At 48.8% G+C, this 15,266-nt stretch overlaps 1 protein-coding gene across 5 annotated transcripts in view; it reads left to right on the top strand.

The window, feature by feature from the left end:
* The window catches only part of ITPR1 (inositol 1,4,5-trisphosphate receptor type 1), a 450,198-nt gene that overhangs the window by 139,002 nt on the left and 295,930 nt on the right, over positions 1 to 15,266 (top strand). For all 5 annotated transcript variants that reach the window (XR_003856666.1, XM_029601463.1, XM_029601465.1 and 2 more), the window contains 3 exons: positions 5,693 to 5,865; positions 7,911 to 8,030; positions 8,297 to 8,491. Coding sequence is in view for 4 of the 5 variants with exons in the window: in XM_029601463.1 (XP_029457323.1) it covers positions 5,693 to 5,865; positions 7,911 to 8,030; positions 8,297 to 8,491 (488 nt within the window). In the remaining variant the exon portion in view is untranslated. The remainder of the gene's footprint in view (positions 1 to 5,692; positions 5,866 to 7,910; positions 8,031 to 8,296; positions 8,492 to 15,266) is intronic.

Below are 15,266 nucleotides of genomic sequence, written 5' to 3'. Positions count from 1 at the left end.
AAAATACCCTAAGAGTTTAGACTCTTTAGGAGCTGTTTCCTCTTTCTGCAAGCTCTTAAAAAGCTAGGGATAAAGGTGCTGCGGGAAGAGTTAGACTGTGAGGGAGTAGATCTGGTCATGGAAGGGCTTCGAGGGCCAGCAAAAGCATTTCCCTTCCACAAGTCAGTTATAAAGCTGGTGATATGGGAATGGGAGTCTGCTGAAGCTGGGCTTAAGGTGGGGAGGGCTATGGCAAGGCTGTACCCCTTGATGGAAGATATGCTGGAACTGATACAGCTGCTAAAGGTGGATGTGTCAGTCTTGGCTGTGGCTAAGAGGACAGTGGTAAGGGTCAGCAGCGCTAAAAGATGTGCAGGACTGGAAGTTGGAGATTCACCTTAAGAGGCATTCACATAACAATTTGCAGCAGTTTCTTGGCATATGTCTGTGCTGGGTTCAGCAGCATCCAGTGAAGGGACCTTCAGCGTCTCATGTTCAGGGTCCACCAAGCAAGAGGAGCCCTTGGAGGCAGGAGTGGCCTACTTTGCGGATGCCTTATTTGATTTTCTCCGCATGTCTGCAAGAAATATGATGTTGGCAGTATCGGCTAAGTGACTCCTATGGTTGAGAAATTGGTCAGCGGACATTTGGTCCCAGTTGCATCCGGGAAGTCTCCTCTTTAAGGGCAAGCTCCTGTTCAGAGAGGATCTATAGCAATTGGTCAAGCACCTAGGTGAGTCGAAGGAGCATACGTTGCCAGAGGATAAGCCCAAGAGGGGCAAGAAGAATTTCCCTCCGGTTAAGATTCAGAAATTCAAGGAGATATCGTCCCAGCTAGGGGTTCTCATCCACCCAGAGGCAAGGATCAAATAGGTCGCAGTCCTTTCGTGGCTCACACAGACCCTCCTGAGATAACTCCAGCCAAGAAGCAGGAGGGAATAAGGCTGTACAATGAGGCGAGGTTGGTCCATGCTTCCCCAGAGGCTATTGGAGGATATTTAGTTCTGCTTTATGACAAATGGACCAGAATCACTGTGGACCAGTGGATCCTGTCGATCATAAAAGAAGGCTATGCCTTAAAATGTTCTTGCCTGCTGAGCGAAGCTCACATGATCTCCCCTTGCCCCTCTCCAGCCAAAAGAGCAGTACATTCTACTGTGGAGCAGCTAATACTTCTGGATACAGTCGTCCCAATGTGGCTAGCGGAATGGGGCTGACAAAGGTATTCCATCTACTTTGTGGTTCTGAAGATGGAGGGGACCTTACGGTCCATTCTAGATTTCAAGAAAGTGACAGGGCTTTGCAAGTGCCATGGTTTCGGATGGAAACATTACGCTCAGTGATTGCAGTGGTCTGGAGAGGAGAGTACTTAGTGTCCCTGGACGTCACAGAAGCATATCTGCATATCCTCATCAGACGTTCCTATGCGTTCAGGAGTTGGGGAAATATTATCAGTTTTGAGCTCTTCTGTTTGACTTAGTGACAGCGCCCTGGATATTCATCAAGGTGATGGTGGCCAAGGTGTTACGAAAGGAAGGGGTGCTAGTGCATCCGCACTTGGATGACTGGCTTATTTGAGCAAAAATGGAGAGACTATGTTGGGATTCAGTAGGACAAGTCATGCAACTATTGCAGGCCCTAGACTGGGTGGTAAATATGGCAAAGAGCAACCTGGTTTCAACCCAGTTGCTGAAATATCTAGGGGTCCGTTTCGATACCAGTCTAGGCAGGGTGATCGTAACAGAGTACAGAAGGTGCAGATGCAGGTTTGCAGGTTATTACAACTGTCAGTTCCCAGAGTCTGGGATTATATGCAGGTCCTGAGTTCTACGGCTTCTATGCTAGAACTTGTTTTCTGGGTGTTCGTGCATATGAGGCCTCTCCAGAGGGCTCTTTTGTCCTGCTGGAACCCTCAGTCAGAGGAGTTTCAGCTGCTGCTGCAAGGGGAATCCAGGTCCAGCCTATCCTGTGGCTTTCACGAGACCACTTGACAAATGGCGTGGAGCTGGAGACCCCGGATTGGGTGGTGGTTACCACTGATGCCAGTCTCAAGGGCTTGGGATGCTGTTTGCCTAGGGCAAACAACGTAGCGGCAGTGGTCGTCAGAGGAGACATCTTGGTCCCTCAATCATTGGTCGGCAAGGCCCTGATGCATTTTCTTCCACTGCTGAGGAATCGTGCGGTGAGAGTCCTGTCAGACTATGCAACAACAGTGGCTTATATCAGTTGACAAAGAGGAGCTCTGAGTCTGATAGTGTCCAGGGAGGCACACTGTGTGTCAAGCTGGGCAGAACAGCATTTGAAAACTCTGGTGGCATCTCATGTGGCCGGAGTGGACAACGACCAAGTGAATTATCTCAGCGGTCGAACCTTGGATCCCGGAAATTGGGAGCTAGCGGAAGAGGGTGATGGCTCTCATTCGCGTCAGGTAGAGAGTTCCTCAGTTAGATTTAATGGCGTTGAGAGGAAATGCCAAGGCCCAGTGCTTCTTTAGTCACAGATGGGAGAATGGAGCAGAAGGTCTTGATGCCCTGATTCTCCAGTGGCCACCAGGGATTCTGCTGTACATCTTTCCTCCCTGGCCTCTCATAGGAAGAGTGCTCCAATGCATCGAGACTTACACAGGGGAAGTGATCTTAGTGGCTCCAGAGTGGCTGCATTGGCCATGGTTTGCAGGCCTTTAAGGTTTGGGCATCTGCCCAGATTGCTCCATCAAGGTCCCATTTTTCTTGGATCGAATGGATCACTTCTGTCTCGTGCCATGGCTTTTGAGAGGCACTATTTGCGCTTGAAAGGCTACTCGGAGGAGGTCAACACTACTTTGTTGAAGGCTAGAAGTCTGTTCACTTTATTGGCTTATGTTGGGGTGTGGCAAGTGTTTGAGGCATGATGCCTTGCAGAGGGTGTGGTACTGCTGCAGTCTTCAGTGTCCTGCATCTTAGGCTTTTTGCAGAATAGCCTAAAGAAAGGACTTGTATTCAATTCCTTAAGACTCTAGGTAGTTGCCCTAGACTGTTTTAGGGGTAAGGTGCAAGGCATGGACTTAGCTTCACATCTGGATGTGATTCATTTTCTGCAGCGGGGGGTAAGCATTTGCGCCCTCCAGTGCGGTGGATTGTTCCTTCTTGGAATCTGAATTTGGTGCTGAAGGTCCTTTGTGGTCCACTTTTTGAGCCCTCAAGAAAGTCAACATTGAAGGACTTAATGTTGAAGTTGGTTTTTCTGGTGGTGGTCTGTTTGGCCAGATGGATTTTGGAACATCAGGCCTTGTCATGTTGGGACCTTTCCTTCAGTTTACGGAGGATGGCATGTCATTGCGCACTGTACTTCCTTTTTGCCGAAGATGGTATCTGCTTTTCAGCTTAGTCAGATGGTGGAGCTTCCCTCCTTTAGCTTCCTGGATTCAGATCTGCAGGCAAAGGAATTGTACTTGTTGGATGTGTGGGGATTGTTGCGCTATTTGAAGATGACTAATAGCTTCCATTGTTCAGACCATCTCTTTGTTCTATTTGGTGGAGTAAAGAAAGGAACAAAAGTGTCTAAGCTCAAGGAGGCCATTTCATCAGTTTGTCTGCAAGGGGCATTCGAAGTCTTAGGGACTATGAGCTCATTCTACCAGGGTGTCCTGAGGTCAATTGGTATCCCCACAAGAAATTTTCAGGCAACAACTTGGTTGTCTTTGCACCCTTCCATGAGACTTTACCGTGTTGATGTAGCATGCGCCACAAGAAGCAGGGTTTAGAGAGCATGCGTTGCAAGTGGGTGTTTCGAGGTCCCGCCCAGTGTACGGGAGCTTGGGTACATCCCAGTCATCTGGACTGATCTGGGTATGAACAGGAAAGGAAAATTGGTTCTTACATGTCAATTTTTGTTCCTGGAAGACCACAGATCAGTCCAGAGTCCTGCCTTTTCTGGAAAGACTGCTCGTTTCTCTGCTGTACTTCTTAAGTTCTGATAATTCGTATATATACACTGTAATTTTTAAGTTCAGGGAATCCATGCAGTTATATATGTTCATTGACTGAGTTGGTTTGGTTGTGTTTTCAAACTTCATATTGAACAATGGTCCCGGTTCCCTGCTTTTGGTAGGGGTGACAAATAGAAATTTACTCATTGTGGTTTGGGTTACAGGTCATACTGAGGGACTGCAGGTGGCACACTGCCTAAGTACTACGGACTCAGGAAAGCTTTTCTCTGTCTCCATCTGCTGGCAGGGAGGCAAACCCAGTCATCTGGACGAATCTGTGGTATTCCAGGAACGAAAATTAGCAGGTAAGAACCAGTTTTCCTCTCTCCCGCATAAAAATTATGAAACTTACCCTCCATGAAAATTGACGACCCCCCCCCCCCTTTTAGCCAGCTTTTCTTTTATACTTTTATTATTTTCTTTTATGATTTTTGCAAACAAGTACACAAAATGATAGTCACAAAATAATAATATATTTTAGAAAAAGTAAAATGATAGCCTGTTTATTCAAAGAGAAGATGGCTGAGATCTCCATGTCTGTCCGTGTGTCCCTCTAAGTAACCTTTTATGTTTAATGTCCTATCCACACCTGGCCATTGTCTCGTCTTCCCCCCTCCTTGATCCCTAGAGGTCATCTTTCTTTTCTTTCCTCCTGGACCATGGTGGTCCTCTGTCTCTCTCCCTTTCTGTTCAGCATGATTCCAAGGGGTCCTCCCCTCCTCTCCCTTGATAGGCTGCATCCACTCTCACTCCCCTTAACCAGGTCAGTCATGGATTCCTGTTCTTCCTTTTTAACCTCCATTCCATCCTTCATTCCTGTCTCATTCCTTCTCCCCTTTTCTTTTCTCTCATACCGTCAACTCCAGTCCCATTTCCTCTTTTCTTTCTTCGAGCCATTCTACTCACTTTTTTTGGTGCAGCTCTCTTTTTTCCTCTCTCTGTCAGGCCGGTGGCAGAGCACTTGGCAGTAGTGGGAAATGTTTCTCACCACAGTGAAAACCCAGATTCCCTCTGCTTTCCTCAGTGCGCAGCAGAAGCTGCAAAGAGTCTGACAGCCGCAATCGACCCCCTCCCTTCCCTGCATCTTCACGAAGTGCAGCAGTGGGATTTACAGTCTGACCCCCACCTCTGCAAAATATGTGGCAGTGTGGTGTGAGGCTTCTAATGGGTTCAAATGGCCTCTCCTCCTCCTCCTGGTCTGTAGCAGTGTGGGGTGAAGTTTTCAGGGCCATAATAGGCCCCACTGCCTTTCTCCTGGCCTGTGGGAGCAGCTCACCTAATCACAGGTAGCAGCAGCCTGCTCATTTTCTCCCTAGCTAAACTTACTTGCACTCCTTCTGGAGGACTCCTTGGGGATGGTCTCGCAGACCCCCAGATTGGGAACCACTGCCCCTAGAAAGCCTTGTTGTGACACATCCTCATGCACATATTCCATGTCTGCAGGTGTCTGGTTCTTGGGAGTGTGGCTTCCTTTAGGCTCTTTTCTGAATCTCATCCCTGGCTTTACCAGCCAGAGGTATTAGAGTGAGCTTATGGCTGTGAGCAGTAAGTGGTATAGCAAGGCAGTAACATGTCCAGTATTCTCTGATGATCAGTTCGGGGGGTTTAGTGTGAAATGCACTTTATTTCACTTTATTGTAATGTCCATTGCTGAAATGCGTTAGTGTGTGGGGCACTCTGTTACCTTTAGTGTAGTGAGTGTTGTAATCTGACCCATTAAAATGCTAAATCTTTCTTTTACTTCAGGAGTACATAGCCAAGCAATTTGGCTTCATGCAGAAGCAGATCGGCTATGACGTGCTGGCAGAGGATACCATCACAGCACTGCTTCACAACAACCGTAAACTGCTCGAAAAGCACATCACTGCTGCCGAGATCGACACATTTGTGAGTCTCGTGCGAAAGAACAGGGAGCCGCGGTGAGTTCACAGTGGCTGCTTTGCTGAACTGCATCGCTGCCCTCTCACTGCAGCCCTGTCGTGGGTTGGGGGACACCCACAGCCCTGAGCACGGTTATGAACTGGATACATGTTGGGCTGATGAATGGCTGCCGCCTTGTTGCTCTGACTTAAGCTTTTGGCTTTGTGCTTTGGGGACCAAGAATGCATTTAAGCTGAAATGTAAAATGGTTAAAAGTTCTCTGCATATTGTAGATTTTGGAAAATATTTTTTAAATATAGAGGGATGTCAGTCTTCACAAAAGGCTGCCACCCCCTCCCCATGGAGTTGGCTTCTCCCATTTTAAGTTTGTTAGCGACTGTGTGGGCACATGGCAACAGAGCATGCTCAAAGTGTTTAGAAACTTTGAAGTAAAAGTTCTCTGCCAGGCTCCATCTGAAGTAGAATCATAAGACGGCCAAGGCAGAGAAATTCACACCAAGTTAGAACTACTGCAGCTTCCTTAACACATCTTCAGGTTTACATCCCTAGAAGAGATCTATAAAGCACTGATTTAGTCTTGCATTCGTACATTCACTGCACATTACAGCCTGGTTGAATCTTCACAACAGGACAGTGGTTTTGGACAAGCAGTCTTAAGTATATTCAGTTGATTACTCTAGCTTTCAAAGCACAGGCTGCAACTCCAATTCCAATTAGAAGGAAGTGTTACTTTCCTCGTAACCCTGTAACGGGTCTTCTCCATAGACAGCAGGACCATTCGGACACACAATCCTTCCCCTCCTCCCCTTAGAGTTGAAGAATAGCTTTTAGACAAGCCAAGGAGTCTCCCAAGGCGGTGGGTACACAAAAGCACCTGTGGCTGCTCAGTTAAGACTTCTTTGAAAGCAGATGGTCTGCACCGGTGCCAGTGGATGACTTCGCTTTACTTGGCTGAAGCTTACCTGGCTAAAAGAGGTGGTGTGGTGGTGTTTTGGGTATGGGGCTTCAACTTAGCTGGCAGGACTGATATTTATCGTTACCCTGCTAAGTTTAGCCAGGTACCTGCAGGTAAGCAAAGTTGCTCACCTGCAATGGCTGTTCTCCGTAGACAGGGCAATTCAGCCTCACAAGTGGGTGACGTCATCTGCTGGCTCCGATGCGGGCCATGTGCTTTCAGAGAAGTCTTAACTGAGCAGCCACAGATGTTTTTGTGTATCCACTGCCATGTGAGTGTCCTTGGTTTGTCTAAAAGCAATTCTTCAACTCTTGGGGGGGTGGGGGGGGATTGTGTGTCCGAATGGTCCTGCACCAGTTACAGGTAAGCAACTTTGCTTTCTCCATGGCCAAGCAAGATGCTCTCATACACAAGTGAAGACTCCCTATCTGAGGATTACAAGGAAAGGGAGTAACATTATTCGCCTCCACCAATGCGGACGATGTGATTTCAGAGAAGTCTTAACAGGTCGTAGTGGAGAACAGGTCTAAATTTAACTGGGTAAATTTAAACCTAATAGAATATATTAAGCAGAACTTGTTGCCCTTGAATTACCCTGGTGAAATTTGGAAGGGTAACTTGGAAGGGGGTGGGGGGGAGGGCAGAAAAGAATGCATGGCCTGTACTGGCCTGATTTCCCCCCAGCACCAAGTTTAAAAATATGTTGCTCTCTTAATGGCCTGATGCCCCTCTTCCCCTTTTTAAAATGGGGAACCACCTCCTGACACTCTCAGTAGCCCAGTGGAAGAAGCAGCAGCTCTTACCCATTCTTGTAGGGTCCTGTGCACTCCAGCCAGGATTGGTTGCTTCGCTGACCAATCCCCATTATGAACTCATTTCTGAATGGTGATTGGTCCCTTCACTCACTGGGTAACTTTGCCACTCGCTGACCTCTACTGTCTTTCTGCTGGGAAAGAACACTTCATTGGGGGTATAGGAAACGAAGCAGAAATGCGTAACCAGGCTTTTATTAAAATGTTTTATATTAAATTTACATTTCTAGAACAATACCACCAAGTGGGAGGAGGGTACTGGGTCTCAGTATAACTTCGCATTGGTGCTGATGCAGAATTCTGAATTTCTCTCTAGGTTTCTGGACTACTTGTCGGATCTCTGTGTTTCCATGAATAAATCCATCCCGGTCACGCAGGAACTTATCTGTAAAGCTGTGCTGAATCCAGCCAATGCAGACATTCTCATCGAGACCAAGTGAGTACTGAGAGGCAGGGGGTATCTCCATGAGTCAGTTTCTCTCCCCCCCCCCTCCCCCGATGAGGTCGCACTCCTGCGACGGCTGCTCCCGAGCTTCTCTTCAGATATCACGGTCTGTAGTGTCCAAGCTTTGGCAATACAAAGGGGAGGGCTGCAGGTACTTGGTTTGGTGTATTCTCGACTGGAAATTTGTAAGTGAGGCATCAGAAACCCGGCTTGCTGTAATTTTGTTTTAGTCTGACCCTCTCTCCTCTCCTCCCTAGGCTAGTTCTGTCTCGGTTCGAGTTCGAGGGTGTCTCAAGTGGGGAAAGCCCTTTGGATGCTGGGGAAGATGAAGAAGAAGTCTGGTTATTTTGGAAGGACAGTACCAAGGAAGCACGCAGCAAGAGTGTTCGAGAACTGGCCCAAGATGCCAAGGAAGGACAGAAGGAAGACCAAGGCGTGCTCAGCTATTACAGGTTAATGCCAAGCAACTTATGGGCTTGAGAGCCGTGATGTGATTGTGTTAGGAATATAGTGCTAGGCTCAGGTCCAAGCAGTTAAAGGAGTTTTATAAGTTAAATACTGGGCAAGTTGATGTCAATCCTGCTGAGCAGTATTGTATAGGGGCTGGCAGGGATGGTCTAGAAACCCAGAGAACTGGTATTGGAGGGATCGATCATATCTGATAGAGACTCGAGCCTGCTTTGCGCATATATATATATATATATATATTTTAAGAATCTTCAATTACATGAACAAACAATACACATTTTTCACTTTTCTCTCAAGTGGGGAAATCTCAAAGGCATGAAGAGCTCATATACAAGCAAAGCCATGAACTGAATTAACCTTTCCTCCCCTCTCTTCTTCCCATATAGAGTGAAAGGTGAGGGGAAGGAAAATTTCCCCTCCCCCAAGCCCCACACATCGTACACAGTTTTTTTTCTTTTTCATCTAAGACAAGTGGTTAATAAATAAGGACATCCCACTTCAATGGATTTATCCTTTCATGGCCGTTCAGCTATTGTAGTCTCCATCTTCATCCTCTCCCAGATGCTTGTAAATCAGCCAAAGGAGGAAGGTCAGCTTTCCACCACTTGGCAAAGTTTGCTGGCCAGCATGGATCAGATTTTGTACTAATTCACCTATAGTGCCCCCAAAAAGTCAGATGGTAATGGCCCAAAAATCATAAATCTGAGTTTAGATGTGATATGCAACACCATAATATCCTATTTATGGCTTCAAACTGTTCTCCAGAAATCAATTAACTTGGGACAATAAAACCATGGAAAATGTTCTCATCTGTTTCTCCACCAGTCATTCTTCAGTCTCATTCCCTTAAATCTGGCCAGGGCTTGATAGGTTCTTGTAAGTACTTTGCATTGTTGCTAGCACCACAAAGCTGAATAGCTCAGTCATGCAGGAGACCAACAATTGTCACCACTCCTCTTTTGAAGACCTCCGTTTGAAGCTCCCTTTCTGTCCACAAAACTCAGCAAAGATACTCATTGTCTCTAGACTTTAGGTGTAATTCCTGAACATATCCAGATTAGTCCAGACCAGTGGGTTATGCATCCCCAACAGCAGATAGAGTCAGAGAACAAAAACTGTGGGCACTGCTACATAACCGAGAGTGCCACCTGCAGTCCCTCAGTATTTCTCTGACTCCAGCAGATGGTAGAGGTGCATTCCTGCAGTCTGTTAGTTAATACCAGAAAAGAACATTTTCGATCGCACCATTGTCCCCTGTTCAATCACACTTGTCCCCCTCAGAGTGCTACTAGATGGGAATTGGCTGATAGTCAAAATGGTCCAGCACTGATATGGTAGGTGGTAAGAAATAGAGAAGTCAATTGAATTGAAACTCCTTTCTTCAAAAGAAAATAAAAAAGCAACAATGCAAAGTACTTAAAAAGATTAAGTCCCGGCCAATGGGATGAGACTGGAAAATGATGAATTCTGGAGAAATAGTGGAGCAAGACTTTCCCATTTTGTTTTGCAGAAAAGATCTTTAAAGAGTTCTGTAGGAGACTGAAATGGATATTGAAAAGTGCTGTATCAGTATGGAATAAGATACAATCTGTCAATCAGCTTGCAGTCCTGTTGCCTATCTTTAACACCAGATGAGATTTGAAAAATGAAACAAAAGCAGGAAGCGAAGCTCCGAAGCATGGAGTGATGTGCAGGTATTATGAAAAGACATTCCCTGTACGTACCCGGATCAGTCCAGACTGCTGGGTTTTGCCTCCCTTCCAGCAGATGGAGACAGAGAAAAACTTGTAGAGCACCCTCTATTAGACCGGTGTGCCACCTGCATCTCCTCAGTATTTCTCTATCTCCAGCAGATGAAGGTGGTGCAAAACCTGCGGTCTTCACCTTTTTTCTTCAGATGTTGACAAAGATAAAAAAAAAAAAATAATAATAAGACTAAGAGAAGCAGACTAGCAGATCAAAGGACAAAAAAAAAAAAGGATCCTCCAAGGAGGTAGGCAGGTCCCAGTGGGGCCATCCCTCCTGGTTGCAGGGTGTGAGGAGCTGAGGTTGGTGACCCAGCGGGGCTCCTGAACAGTAAGGCATCTGGGAGGACATCTGTAGTCTGGTCCCTACCCCCCCCCCCCCCCCCGCTGAACCACAGTCCGATTTAATAAAAAAAAAAAAGAGCAGACTGTCTGTCGTCTTTGGTAGCGGTCGGCTACGATTTCTTACCAAAAAAAAAAAAAAATAGAAGAGGACCAGGAGGCAGGTTTGATAATCGGACGGTCCTGGGGTGGATGGAGCATTTGGTGGGGCGGTGGTAGTGGTGTTTGTCCTGCGGGAGTACTTCTCTGCCTGGCCGTGTGGTTTCCCTGGCTTCCCCCCTCCCCCGTTTAGCTATGCTGCAGCTGATGCGATGTGTGGCCTGCAGGGAGTCAGCCTTGCGGCTCTCCCGCTCAGGGCTCTGCGTGCGATGCCCTCCAGGAGGGGAAGGTCCCTCGGAGTGGCTGCCAAAGCCCCGAGGAGCTTGCAATCGGGCAGCCGATCAGGACGCTCAGGCCAATCCGTTCCCACTGAGCACGGGAAAGGTGGCCATTTTGGAGACTTTTGCTGCAGCGCAGAAACGAGCATTGGGGGAGGGGAGCTCCCGCTCGATCTGTCACCGGTTCCCGGCAGCCCGGAGGACATTCAGGATCCCTAACTGGATGGATTGGATGAGGGGCCCGATCCCCCTGTGGGGGAGAGGGGAGTGGTCCTTCAGCATTTTCCCTGGACTTTGTGCTTTTAATGCACAAAGCATTTTTAGCTACTTAGAGCCAGTAGCCTGGAGTCACCCTACAGGGGAGACCGTAGGGACCACCATGGAAGGCTCCCCGTCGTCAGGAGTCGGTCCGGGTCAAAAAGATTTGGGGCTCGTCCCTTCCGGGAGACGAGGCCTCCAGCCTGGCAGTGGCGACCACTGGTGCTTCGGATGTGCTGTCGAGTCCCCCGGCCCTTCCGGGAGGTGACCTAGATGAGGATATGGAAAAAAGGGCGCCATTAGAGGGCGATGAAACAGGTGAACCACCTTTGGATCATCGAGAGGAATTGGACCCACTTATCCTGTGGGTCCTGGTGGAGCTCGGCGTGGATCTTCCACAAGAAGCTCTCCCTCCAGATTCCGTGGACCCGGTCCTGGCAGGATTACGGGGCCCATCCAAGACTTTTCCTCTTCACCCTATGCTTCAGCAGTTGATGACTCATAAATGGGATGTTCCGGTGGCGGGCCTCAGAGTGTGGAGGGCAATGGACAGATTGTATCCCTTGCCTGAAGAGGTCTTGGAGGTTCTTCAGTCCCCCAAGGTGGATGCCTCCGTGTCGGCAGTCACGAAGAGGATCACGATCCCAGTGGCCAGGGCGGCAGCCCTTAAGGACCTCCAAGATAGAAAGCTTGAGGTTCTGCTGAAACGAATTTTTGATGTCTCTGCGCTGGGGATCCATGCGACCATTTGCAGTAGTTTTATGCTCCGGGCGAGCCTTCGCTGGGTCCAACAGCTGCTGACTTCGCAGGACCTCCCACCTCAGGAATCCGCTCAGGCAGAGCGCTTGGAGGCGGCAGTGGCATATGGAGCTGATGCCTTTATATGACCTGCTCAATATGTCTTCCAGAACCATGGTGTCAGCGGTTTCGGCAAGAAGGCTCCTGTGGCTACGCAACTGGTCGGCCGATGTATCCTCCAAGGCTCAACTGAGTTTGTTACCTTTTACGGGCAAATTTCTCTTTGGGGAGGACCTGGAACAGTTTAAGTCCTTGGGGGAAAACAAGGTTCACAGGCTTCCGGAGGACAAGCCTCGGCCTTCAAGACCTTTCTCGCAGACTCGTTCTCATTTTTGGGGACAGCGGAGATTTCGGCAGAGCAGAGCTCCTGTTACCGCTCAGCGACAGTCCGCGGGTAGAGCGCAGTCCTGATCTCATTCCTTTCATGGCTGCAGACCCACCCGCGATGGTGCCAGCTCTGCGACGTCCGGAACCAAGTCCACCCAATGAGATGCAGCCGGGCCCACTCCTCTGTTCCCCAGATGGGTGGTCGGCTGTGCGATTTCTATGAGGAATGGGTCAAGTCTGACCAATGGGTTGTAACTATCATAAAGAGAAGCTACGCATTGGAATTTGCTCGGCCTCTCCGAGATCTTTTTCTAGTCTCTCCTTGCGGCTCTCGCTTAAAATTAATTGCATCAGTGGCGTGGGATCTTCTTAGTGTTTGGGTAATTGCCAGGTTCTTGTGGCCTGGTTTGGCCTCTGTTAGAAACAGGATGCTGGGCTTGATGGACCCTTGGTCTGACCCAGCATGGCAATTTCTTATGTAAAAGCACGCAACGTCCAGCAGACCTTCGACCGGTTGGTCTCTCTGAGGGCTATTATCCCGGGCCCCAGGGCGGAGTGGACTACGGGTCGATACTCCATCTATTTCATCGTCCCAAAGAAGGAAGGTTCTTTTCGGCCATTCCTAGACTTGAAGAAGGTGAACCGAGCCCTCAAGATTCCACGTTTCTGGATGGAAACCCTGTGTTCCGTCATTGCGGCTGTGCGCACGGGCAAATTCTTGGCTTCCCTGGACTTGATGAAAGCGTATTTGCACATAGCCATCCGCAAAGACCACCAGAAGTTCCTTTGGTTCAAGATCCTCGACCGGCATTTTCAATTCTGTGCCCTGCCGTTCGGCTTGGCGACAGCGCCTCGCATGTTCACCAAGGTGATGGTGGTCGTGGCAGCAGCCCTACGGAAGGAGGGCGTGTTGGTTCACCCGTATCTGGACGATTGGCTTATTCGAGCAAAGTCGAACGTTCTCTGCGAGGCCGTGGTCAACAGTCGTGAGTCTCCTGGAGTCCTTGGGATGGGTCGTCAATCAGGCCAAAAGCAACCTTCTCCCGTCTCAGGAACTGGATATATTGGGAGCCAGGTTCGACACCTGTGTGGGGAAGGTGTTTCTTCAGGAGGATCGGATCTCCAAGCTGATGCAGCAGGTTAGACTGCTTTTGGCTCTTCCTCTCCCCAAGGCCTGGAACTATTTGCAGGTCCTCTGTTCTATGACGTCCACCCTGGAATTGGTACCATGGGCATTTGCTCATATAAGACCTCTATAGAGAGCGTTTCTTTCCCGTTGGGACCCGAAGTCATAGGAATTTCAGGCCCCCTTACTGTTCAGAGTCCGCCACATCCAGTCTTGGCTGGTGGCTGATTCCGGAGCACTTGCAGCGTGGGGTGAACCTTGAGATCCCTCAGTTAGGTGGTAGTGACAACGGATGCCAGCCTCTCCAGTTGGGGAGCAGTCTGTCAGTCGCGAGCTGTGCAAGGCCAATGATCCTCGGAGGAGATGAGTTTGTCGATCAATTGCCTGGAAAAAAGAGCAGTTTCCTTGGACTGCAATAGTTTCTACTGATGGTGTGCAATCGGGCTGTCTGAGTTCTGTCAGACAACACAATGATGGTGGCCCACATCAACCGGCAGTGCGGTACCAAGAGTCAGCTGGTGGCCGCCGAGGCGGTGCAACTCACGGTTTGGATGGAAAAACATCTCGCCCTTCTGGCAGCATCGCACATCGCGGTCACCAACAACGTGAGGGTGGATTATCTGAGTCGGCAGACAATTGACCCAGGGGAGAGGGAATTCTCCAATGAAGCCATGGAACTCGTGGTTCGCAGATGGGGGTCCTCCACATCTGGATCTGATGGCAACTCAAAGGAATGCCAAGGCCCCTCGATTCTTCAGTTGCAGAAGGGAACATTGTGCAGAGGGAGTCGACGCTTTGGTGCTGCCATGGCCAACAACGGTTCTTCTCTATGCCTTCCCACTGTAGCCATTGGTCAGCAAGATGCTTCGCCGGATGGAGGTCCATCCAGGGAAGATGATCCTGGTGACTCCGGAGTGGCCTCGACACCTGTGGTTCGTGGACCTGGTCAATCTTGCAGTGGACGGTCCTCTGCGGTTACGTCATCTTCCCAATCTTCTATGTCAGGGCCCTATATTTTTCAAACAGGTGGATTGCTTTTGTCTAGCAGCCTGGCTTTTGAAAGGCGGCAGTTGAGAAAGAGAGGTTATCAGTAGGACTTGATTACTACTCTTCTCCAGGCGCGAAGGCCTTCTACCTCGCTGACTTACATTAGGGTTTGGAACGTGTTTGAATCCTGATGTAAGGATCAGAGTGTTTTTCCCCGTCAGGCTTCCATTGCACAGGTGTGGCGTTTTTGCAAAGAGGCTTAGCCAAAGGGTTCTCTTTCAATTCCCTGCGAGTCCAGGTGGCGGCTTTGGGGTGTCTCCTGGGTAAGGTACATAGTACGTCTCTGGCATTGCATCCGGATGTCATCCACTTCCTTCGAGGTGCAAAGCATCTCCGTCCCCCAGTCCGTTTCATTTGTCCATCGTTGAACCTTAATCTGGTGCTCAGGGTCTTGTGTGAAGCTCCCTTTGAATCTCTGAAGTGGGCTACCTTAAAAGATCTCGTGTTAAAGGCTGTATTTCTGGTGGCTATATGTTCAGCTTGCAGAGTGTCTGAGCTTCAGGCCCTTTCTTGCAGGGAGCCTTTTTTGCGTATCTGATTCTGTGGTCTCTCTTAGAATGGTTCCATCTTTTTTACTGAAGGTGGTCTCCTCTTTCCATGTGAACCAGTCGGTGGAACTTCTGATGTTTTTGGACTTAGAAGCGGAAGTGCCGCATGCTCGAGAGTTGAAGCGCTTAGACGTCCGCCGAGTTCTCCTGCACTATTTGGAGGTCACAAATTCCTTCAGGGTTTCCGATCA

Source organism: Rhinatrema bivittatum, chromosome 4, assembly GCF_901001135.1.
Source record: "Rhinatrema bivittatum chromosome 4, aRhiBiv1.1, whole genome shotgun sequence".
Taxonomy (NCBI): domain Eukaryota; kingdom Metazoa; phylum Chordata; class Amphibia; order Gymnophiona; family Rhinatrematidae; genus Rhinatrema; species Rhinatrema bivittatum.
The sequence above is the reverse complement of the archived record's forward strand: the minus strand, read 5'-3'. Positions and strand labels throughout refer to the sequence as shown.